This window comes from Carlito syrichta, unplaced genomic scaffold (assembly GCF_000164805.1).
Source record: "Carlito syrichta isolate Samal-C Ts95f unplaced genomic scaffold, Tarsius_syrichta-2.0.1 Scaffold314091, whole genome shotgun sequence".
NCBI lineage: Eukaryota > Metazoa > Chordata > Mammalia > Primates > Tarsiidae > Carlito > Carlito syrichta.
Window position 1 is genome coordinate 91669 of NW_007258187.1, and position 10233 is coordinate 101901.

At 54.0% G+C, this 10233-nt stretch overlaps 1 protein-coding gene across 1 annotated transcript in view; it reads right to left on the reverse strand.

Moving 5' to 3' along the window:
- ATP4A (ATPase H+/K+ transporting alpha subunit) overlaps positions 1–5175 on the reverse strand; it is a 13227-nt gene extending 8052 nt beyond the window's left edge. The window contains exons 1-10 of the mRNA XM_008070991.1: positions 5164–5175; positions 4937–5077; positions 4768–4827; positions 4170–4373; positions 2601–2714; positions 2126–2378; positions 1593–1861; positions 820–1018; positions 469–578; positions 224–392 (exon numbers count right to left, since the gene is read on the reverse strand). Coding sequence (XP_008069182.1) covers positions 224–392; positions 469–578; positions 820–1018; positions 1593–1861; positions 2126–2378; positions 2601–2714; positions 4170–4373; positions 4768–4827; positions 4937–5077; positions 5164–5175 — 1531 coding nt within the window. The remainder of the gene's footprint in view (positions 1–223; positions 393–468; positions 579–819; positions 1019–1592; positions 1862–2125; positions 2379–2600; positions 2715–4169; positions 4374–4767; positions 4828–4936; positions 5078–5163) is intronic.
- Positions 5176–10233: the final 5058 nt, after the last annotated feature.

A 10233-nucleotide genomic window follows, 5' to 3' on the forward strand; every position in this document is an offset into this window, starting at 1 on the left:
ACTCCCTCCGGAGCACCCAACAGCCAAGAGTGCTCGGAGAGTCCCGCCGCGTGGGGGCTCGGGGGTGGAGGGGAACCAAGAGGGCGGGCTGTGGGCGTGGCCTGGCCTTACGTGGGCTCGGGCTACGGCGGCAGAGGGAGATAGAGGCGCGGTTTGGAGACGGAGGGGCGGGGCGCGGGGCGGGGCGCCGCCGAGGGTCCGCCCCGAGCGTGGGCGGGGCCAGGCGTGGGCGGGGCCGGACGCGGCTGGGTGCACACCTGGAACTTGTTGGTGGAGTTGAAGGGGATCTCGCAGACTTTGGGGAAGCGGTCGCGGTAGCCCATGGCGTTGCCCAGCGTCAGCTCCGAGAACTTGAGCAGCGCCGTCTCGGACGCGTCTCCGATCACGATGCGCTGGAGCGGGGGCGGGTGTCAGGGGCGGGCCTCGCTGCCCCGGCTCCCAGGATTCCCCGAGTCCCTCCACTCTCACCTTGGGCACCGGCACTGCGTCCTGGCCGGACTTGAAGGCGGCGCGGTTGCACAGGGTGAGCACCCGGCACAGCGCCCGCCACGTCTCCGAGGACTGGTCGAACGTCTGCCCTGGAAACCAGGAGCCCAGGCTGGGGCTCAGGTGAGGGTTCCCGCCCCAGACCTAGGTGAGACCGCACCCTCTCCTCATCTCCCGGTACGGAGCCTTCCCTCCAGACCAATATCGAGGCTCCTGTGAGACCGGATACCAAGCCCCTTCACGACGTGGCACTGAGTGCCCTCCTCGCTAACGCAGAACCCTCCCTGCGCCCTTCCGGATCCTTCCCCAGCGTGTCCCCTCCCATTCCCACACCTGACTGGTCTTCTGTAGTGTCAGCCGAATGGATGTGGTTGTCAAACCACAGATGGGACACAGTCATGCGGTTCTGAGTGAGGGTCCCCGTCTTGTCAGAACAGATCACGGAGGTGGAGCCCAGTGTCTCCACAGCTTCCAGGTTCTTGACCACGCAGTTCTTACTGGCCAGCCTCTTGGCTGTCAGGGACAGGCAGACCTGGGAAAGGGGACCAGTCCTTGTTTCCAGTCCCACTTCCTCCCCTCCCATCACTGGGGAATCCTTTACCCCAGCCACAGGCTGTGTATGCATCAAGCTTCGGCAAAATGCAGGCTTTTCTTGCCTCCAAGCTTTTGTCTACTTGGGGTACCCTCCTCAATCTGCCTTGATGTACCTGGCCCGGACCCTCTCTGAGCTGTCCGAGCTGAGGCTCTGTTAAGTGTTCTTAGCACAACCAAAATGAGAAAAAATAATTCCCCAAGCTTCCTCTGGGGCGGGTCTTAGGCTGGGTTCTGACTGTTGATGGCCTGGTTAAATACAGGCTGCCCACAGCAGACCTTTCAAGGACTCTGTCTCTTCCTCTCTGAGCCCTTACTGTGTGACACAGCACATGATCCAGAGAAGTCTCGGGGAATGTTTGCTGAGTGGAGGAATGATGGGAAGGTGGGCTAGTGGATGGGAGGTGAGTGGGTGGATGGACAGGTAGGGGGATGTTGGGTGGAGGCCTGGATGAATGAGCAAACAGATGGGCAGGCCTCCCAGCTCCCTGCACCCCATCTGCCTGCCCACTCACTGTCACAGTGGCCAGTAGCCCCTCGGGCACATAGGCCACCACAATGGCCATGAAGAAGACCATGGCCCGCAGGAAGGTGTAGCCAATGCACATGGCCACCACAAAAAACGTGGCACCAAAGAGGATGGCCAGGCCGGCGATGATGTCCACAAAATGTTCAATCTCAATGGCGATGGGCGTTTTCTCATTTTCCACTCCTGATGCCAGTGATGCGATGCGCCCGATGATGGTGCGATCTCCCGTGTTCACGACCAGACCCTGCGCTGTGCCTGCAGCGGAGCCAAGAGAGCGACTCAGGGCTGGGAGGCAGCAGTGGGGTGCACACTGCGGTGTGAACTGCAGGAGGGGCAGTCACTGCCAGTGGAGGCAGTGTGACCTGGGAAGAGGGTAGTGATGGTGGGAGGCAGGTGTACCCTGGGGAGGTGGCAGTCACGGGGGGGGGGAGGAAGTGTCCCAAATCAGCACAAGAGGGGCCAGTGGGGGTGGTAATGGGAAGAATGGTTACTGGGCGGACAGGCAGGGGCTTCACAGACCCTCAAGGCACATGGTGGAGAAGAAGGCGATGTTTCGGGTCTCCAGGGGGCTCTCGTGTGTACACTCGGGAGAGCGGGTCTGTGGCTCGGACTCGCCGGTCAGGGAGGAGTTGTCCACCTTGCAGCCCTGGGCCGTCAGAATGCGGATGTCGGCCGGGACACGATCCCCACCTTTCATCTCCACCAGGTCGCCCACCACAAGCTGATCCGCATTGATCTGAAACTTGTCCCCATCTCGGATCACCGTTGCTTGCTGTGGAGCGGGGGTGCCAGAGTTGAGGTGGACGGGGTGGGGGTGGGGGTCGCTGAGTGGGAAAGTGGAAGACGGGCAGAGCTGAGGACTTGTGGGGAGACAGGAAGGCCATGGAGGAAGGGCAGTTGGACCTGATGGGAGGAGGCCACAGAGAGATGGCCGGAGCCTGCCTGAGCGGGTTTGGAGTCTTTGGAATCTAAAGTGGCTGGGGCTTGAACCCACCTGGGGGACAAGGTTCTTGAAGCTGGCAATGATGTTGGTGCTCTTGAACTCCTGGTAGTAGCCAAAGCAGCCGGTGACCACAACCACAGCGATGAGGGCCAGTGCCAGGTATAGCTGGGGGAGACAGAGAGGAGTCTGGGGTTATGCGGAGGAGAAACTCCTGCCCAAGGCTTCCCATCTGCTTCCTGGTTCCCCTGGTTCTTGGGGTCACCTCTGTGGTTTTCCCACTCGGCTAGGAAGCCTCATTCCCTGTCGCCCGTGTCCCCTGTCCCTGTGCTCTTCATGTCCCACGTTCACCTGCCACGTATTCTCAGTGTCTTGTGTCCCCGTATGTATTCCGTATTCCCTGACTCCTGAATCCTCTGTCTCCCACATCCCCATATCCTGTGGCTTGTGCCTCATGTCGCTAAGTGAACCCATGACACCATGGGACCCACATCCATGTCTTTCATTTCCTCGTGTTCCCATGGTCTGCGTTCCCTGTGTCCCAAGTTTCATGTCTCTGTTTTCCATAATCTGTGTCCACCTCTGTGTCCCCCATGTCCTCTAGTCTCTGTGATATGTTCCCTTTTCCATGTGTTTGTCGCAGTTGACCCTGTGCTTCACATTCTGTGTCCTTTATGATCAGTGTCCTCGTGTTCCAAGTTCCCGTCCCTGTGTTCAATGTCTCCCCGTGTCTGTGAACCTGAGTCTCCATCCTGCGTCACATGTCCTATGACTTTTCAAGCCTCTGTCCAATGTCACATGGACCTCAGTCCCGTGTCCCTTGTCTGACCCCTGTCATATTGCCAATGTCCCTTGTCCTGTATCTCCATTTCCTCTCTGTCTCTGTTCTTCTATGTCTGTCTCCCCATGTGCTATGTCCTGATTCTTGTGTCCCTTATGTCCCATGCCCTGGTATCCCATGTCTGAGTTCCAGTGTCCCCTGTGCCCTGTGTCCTTGGTCTTTCCTGTGTCCTCATGTCTTCTGTGTCCCAAGTGCCATATCACACATATTGCATTTTCGTGTCTTTACAGACCCACCAATGTCCCACATATCTGAGGCTCATCTTCAGTGTCTCTGTGTTTCCTGTGACCTATGTCCTTGGGTCTATCCCAGTGCCCTCTGTCTCCCATGACCCAGATCATGGAACTGCATTTCTTTTTGTTTGTTTGTTTTTTGAGTTGGAGTCTCACTCTTGTCACCCAGGCTGGAGTGCAGCGGCACGCTCACAGCCACCACAGCCTCTACCTGCTGGATTTAGATGATCCTTCCGCCTCAGCCTTCCAAGTAACTGGAACTATCGACACATGCCACCACGTCTGGCTAGTTTTTGTGGTTTATTGTAGAGACGAGGTCTCACCAAGTTGCCCAGGCTGGTCTCGAATCCACAGGCTCAGGCAACCCTCCCGCCTCGGCCTCCCAAAGTGCTGGGATTACAGGCTGAGCCACCGCACCCAGCCGGAATTGTATTTCTATGACTTTGTATCCCCACCCTGTGCCCCTTTTGTCCTGAGTCTCAGGCTCAATGTCCCCTGTCCCTTAGGAAGCTGTGTCTTCTGTCTGCCCCCCCGGTACCTGCCACTCACATTGTCATCGGTGGTGAGGTCACCCTCACTGGCCTGGATGGCAAAGGCAATAAGGCAGATGGCAGCAGCCACCCACATGAGGCATTGCAGACCTCCTGCGAGCTGCCGTGCAAACTTGACATATTCAGGGGTACCCCGTGGTGGGCGCAAGGCATTGGGCCCATCTCGCAGCAGCAGCTCAGCTGCTAGGCTCGCAGACAGGCCCTGGGGGTGAGAGTTAAGGGGTCAGGTCAGGGAGGTGCTGGAGGGCTTTCCTCTCACCACGCACCCCTCGATGTGGGTAACCCCTCTGTCTCTTTCCCTTCCCCATCTCTTTCTTGCCCATCTGCATTTCTCTGTCTCTGTCTCTTGGTTTCTGCCCCTCCTTTCTCCTTCCCTCCTTTATTTCTCCCTGTGTCTCTCTCCTCTCCCTCACCTTTCTCTCTGCCTCTCCCCCTGTTCCTCTCTCCCTCATCTGTCTCTGCCTTTCTGTCTTGCTTTCTGGGTCTTTTCGTTCGTATTTCTCTGTGCGTGTCCCACCCTTTCTGGCTCATGCTCGCCTCCCTCTGCTCTCTGTGCCTCTCCTCACCCCTCTGGGCCCTCCTCTACCCCAGCTCACCTTGGTCGCATTGGTCTGGTATTTCTGCTCCAGCTCTGCCACTGACAGCTGGTGGTCGTTCTGTGCAGTGGGGGGCAGGGCACTTGCTCTCGGGCTCCCACCAGTCCCCCACCCGACCACCGCCCCGTTCCCAGCCCCCACCCACCCCCGCCCTCTGGCCCTAGCTCACGATCTCCATCTCCTTCTTCATGTGCTCCAGCTTCTCTTTCCTCTTGCCCCCTCCACCGCCTGGCTTCTTCTTGCTCATCTTGGCTGCCACGTCCCCACCGGGGCCAGGACCCAGTTCCACCGAATACAGCTCGTAATTCTCCTAGGATTGGGGCGGAGGGAGGCCTCAGGTCCCACTGGAATCCTGCCCCCGCCCTCCCACGCCCACCCTACCTGGGTCCCACTCACCGCCTTGCCCATGGCGTCAGGTGTGCTGCCCTCTTCTGTCTGGACAGAGCCTGGGGTCTGGGCCAGCCCTGATATACCTGGGGAGGGTGAGGGGTGGAGCAGAACCAGCCCGATTACAGCTGATTATGGGGCTCCTTGGGGTGACCTTCAGGCCTGGACAGCCCAGGAATTTCCTACTGGGCTGACTCAACCTGACCAGATCCCATCTCGGTCTGCCCTCACTCAGATCAGGGAACCCCTGGAAATGACCACAGTAGTAACAACAAGAGCAGCAAACATATGGCGCTCATTATGTGCCAGACATGGTGCTAAGGGCTTTTGTGTATTAACTTATTTGACCGTACAACAACCCTTTGAGATGAGGACTCAGATGGGGAAACTGAGGCACAGGGGGTTTTGGTCATTTGCCCATGGTCCCCAGCTAGTAACATGAGAAAGTCAGGACTCAGAACCAGGTAGATGTGTTGCAGAGTATCCTCTTTTAGGCCTGTCCTCTTGGTGCCAACAGGAGGGCGGAGGTGGCCACAAGTCACTATAATGGCTATTTACTGAATACAGAATATTTACCATGGGCTGCCCTGTGTGCTTTACTTGAATGGTTTCCTTAGCTCCTCACAGCAGCTCTGTAAATCTATGTTCTCTTATTGGCCCCCACTGTACAGATGAGAAAACTGAGGCACAGACAGGATGAGGACTGTATGTATCGGGGTTGCCCCCGAGGCCTGGCTCTTCTGTGGCACCACAATGAAAAACCCCACCTTCACAGCAGTAGCACCAAAAATGTGCCGGGTTCTGCACAGATGTGGCCTCACAGGTTCTTGCAATGGACCCCTGTGAAGGCGGCACTATCATTCCTGTTGTGCAGGGGGAAGGGGAAACTGAGACTCAGAGAAGTTCAAGGAGGGTCCTAGAGGCACTCCACACACCCAGCAGGAGGCTTCACGACTTCCACCATCCCCCTGTCCCTACCCCAGCATGTGCAGATGGGGGAACCAAGGTGCCATGTGGAGAAAGGATGTGTCCAAGTGTGGTGCTTGGTGCCAGGAGGTTTGGGGCAGAGACCTCTGTGGGCAGCAGTGAGGGCTGGGTGGAATGCCGGGGTCCTTGGGATGTTATGGTTTGGTTTCATGAGGTGGGCGTGTCTCCAGGGGCAGGTGTGAATGTCCCCGATAAGATAATTGCCTTGGCAATGTCCTTCTCCTCGGGGGCAGGTCATCTGGGAAAGTCGGAGCTGCTGGGCAGGTTGAGCTCCTCTGCATGCCCACGTGGCTGGCCATCCCCAGCCTGCTGTAGGAAACCCCCAGAGAGGAGGCAGCGTGGGGCTGCAGTTACACTGACCGCCCTTGCAGTGAGTCCCCACGTTTGCTGGGTGAGCTTCAGCTCAGTTGTTTGTAAAGCAGTTTATGTCTCTCCTCTCTGCAGTTCCCCAAAGCCTTCCCTTCCCACTCAGAATAAACCCCACGCACATTTCTGCAAGAACTGGCCCCAGGTTCCCTCTACCAAGGTCATTCCGGCTTCAGGGCACTGGCACTTGCACCTCCTTCTGCCTGGCACTCTCTTCCTTATATACCTGCATGGTCGTTCTCACCTCCCTCAGGTCTTAGCTCAAAGGTCACTTCTTCAGAGGATTCTCCATGTAATAATGCACCTACATTGGGTCCCATTCCCCTCCCGTTTTACTAACACTTCTTATTTTATTTGTATTTGTTTGGTGTCCACTAGAAGGAAGACAGGGACTTGTGCTTGCTGATTTAGGCACAAGATGAGAACATTGCCCTTCAGACACACAGTAGTTGCTCAATAAACACTACTGGGTGTTGAGTAGGATTTAGCTCCTTGGTGCTTGGGAATATTCACTAACAAACCTGGAACACTGGGCGAGTCCACAGGAAGTCTCAGTCTTTGGAATGCCTCAGGTGCTTCATGCTGTCTCTGGCCCCTTGGTTCTGGCCTACCAACCCTGCCCACAAAGTGTCCAAGGTCTGGGAAAGTTGCAGGGATTGTGTCCACACAGATTAGAGAACCCCACAAACAAAGTCATAGGCAGAGAAACTGAGGCACTATCACTGGCAGAAGATGGCTGACCAGGGATATTACGCATGTCTCTGCCCAAATGGAACTGTCCTTCCCTGGTCTCTGTCATTTGTTTTCTCTTCTTCTCATTTCTTGGTTTTATTATCTTAATTTTCCACTTTTTGTTGTTGAGAAAGCAGGATTTATTAAGAGAAGAGAAAAGCTCTCACAGTGGGAGGGGACCCGAAGGGGTTGCCCTCCACTTTTAATTTTAAATATTTCACACCTACAATTACAGAGATAGTAAAATGAACACCTGCTTCCCCTACACCCAAATTTAATGATTTGCTACATTTGTGCTTTCTAGATAGATAGAATCTTTAAAAAGTTTTACCAGCCTGAGTAACACAGTGAGACCTCGTCTCCACAAAAAAATTTAAAAATTAAAAAAATTTTAAAAATAGCTAAGTGTGGTGGCATGTTTCCTGAGTAGCTGTGGTCCCAGCTACTCAGGAGGCTTGAGCCTAGGAATTCAAGGCAGCAGTGAGCCATGATTGTGCCACTGCACTCCAGTCTGGGCAACAGAGTTAGACTCCATCTCAATTTTTTTTTTTTTTTTTTTGCGGAATCATTTCAGAGTAAGTTGGAAATAGGATGCTTCTTTTTTTTGATTTATTGTAGAGATGAGGTCTCACCAAGTTGCCCAGGTGGGTCTCGAGCCCACAGGCTCCTCAAGCGTGGGATTACAGGCTGAGCCACTGAGCCTGGCTAGGATGCTTCTTTATCCATACTTAAGTGCATGTCTTCTATGAATAAGAACATTCTCTTATGTGATCATAGTCTAATGATAAGATTCAGGAAATTAACATTAATAAGACACTATGAACTAATCTAGAAGATTTATTTGCATTTTTCCAGTTTTCCCTCTTCCTAGTCCAGGATACAATCCAGGGTCACAACTCATATGTAGCTGCCATGTCTCCTTGGCCTCCTCTAATCTGTGACAACTCCTCCATCTCTCCTTGTCTGTCATGACCTTGGTATTTTGGAAGAGTATTAGTCAGTTATTTTATAGTTTTCCCTGAGTTTGGGTTTGCTGATCGTTCTCTATGATTAGATTCAGGTTGTTTACTTTTGGCAGGAATGCCACAGAAGTGACGTGCGCCCTTCTCAGAGCATCACGTCAGTATCTGCCTCATTTTTAAAGTCTGTCTAGAACAGTCTAGAAGAAGATGGACATTTGGGGATCTCAAGAGGTTTAGGGAGCCTCTTCCCTCCCTGGTCTCCAGTCGGGGAGTTCTATCTATGATCTCTTTACTTTCTACTTAAAACAGTGTCACAGCCAGGGCTGGTACTCAGCTGTTCTGGTGGTTAAAGTCATTGAAACACAGCCACTGCTGGAGACCTAGAACCTCTTAGACCCCAAACCTCCCACATCCAACCACTTAGAGGGGGTGCCTGGCCCAAACTGACCTTGCTCTGGCCCCATGGCCTTGTTCATGCTGACTGTTCAGTGCTTGACTATGTTGATGGTTAAGCAGTCTTCATGTGGTACTCAAGCACGATGTCTTCCAGGAGTCTTTGCTTGTACAACTTATTCTTTCACCATGTGTCCAAGCAATACTAACCCCTGTCTCTGGGAGTTGGACACAGAGGCTTTTGTCCACAGGCAGGATTTGTATACATTTAGTGGGAAGTGTCCCAATGTCTTTGGCACCCTGGAACGCAGCCCAGGCAGACTGTGGGATGCCATTTCAGGCTGATGGGGGTGACACAACTCAGGGGCCAAGACTTCTCACAAGAATGTTGCAAGCATGACAAGGTCCAATTACTGCAGTAGCACAAGATTTCTCTACGCCTAGGGCACACAGATCATTGGAAACTTTTTTGAGAACAATTAATGGTCAGAATTTTAAAAAAATTTTTTTCTCGAGAAAGAGTGGATGGTGAACATTAGGTGGGTTTTAAGGGGAATTTGAACAAGAGTCTCCTGGAATTGTAACCATGCGCACTACAGGGCCTGATGGGGTCAGACCCCTGGCTGCCTCTCTTTCTTCCCATATACCACACTTCCTTCCCAAGCTTTAGGATCCAGCCCACCCCAGCCTTCTGTTTTTCCAAATTATCATTTGAGAACCTTGGCATGTGCACCCTGCCTCCCCTCCATGTTCGGCTGCTCTTCATTTGTTGTGTTAAGTGCAGAGGTCTCTTCCTCCAGGAAAACTTCCCGGACCACCCACCACGCTGGGCCAGGCACATCCCTGGGCTTCCACAGACCCCCAAGCTTCCTCTATCCCAGTTCTGACCCCTCTGACCCATAATTCCTGCATCACACTGATCTGACCCCTCTGGGCTGTCCCAAAATGGTGATATTTCATCTCTTCTCTGGATTCCATGAGAGCAGAACCTGGGATGTCTCAGTCACTGCTGTGTACCTTGTAGTACCCAGCCCAGGGCCAGCCCAACCTGGCCTCAAGGAGTGTTTGCCAAGTAAAAGAACTCATTGTGACTGTGACTTTTGGTGTGTGTTTGCGTCTCCCTGATAAGATAGTGGGCTCAGCAATGCCCTTCACCTTGTGCGCAGGTCACCCCCACTTCCAGACCCTGGGAAGATGGAAGCTAGGGGGTGGGCAGGGAGGGACCCTGCTGCTGGTTCTTCTTCAGGCCAGGTGTAGGAGCAGGCAGTGGGACAATGAATGGGGGGTCAGGTCTGTCCTCCAGCCTGGCTAAGCCAGAAGCCAGGTCTCCTACATTCTGTTTTTCCACCTTTGTCCAGATTGGAGAGGTCAACCATCCTAGGCCTGGGTGCAGAGAAAGATGCCAAGTTCTGTAAAAAATAAAAAAAAATTTTTTTTTGAGTTGGAGTCTCACTCTGTCGCCCAGACTGGAGTGCAGTGGCCTTTCCCGGCCACCACAGCCTCAACTTGCTGGGCTCCAGTCATCCTTCCCCCTCAGCCTTCCAAGTAGCCAGAACTACAGGCGCACGCTACCACGCCCACTAATTCTTTTGATTTATTGTAGAGATGAGGTCTCGCCAAATTGCCCAGGTGGGTCTCA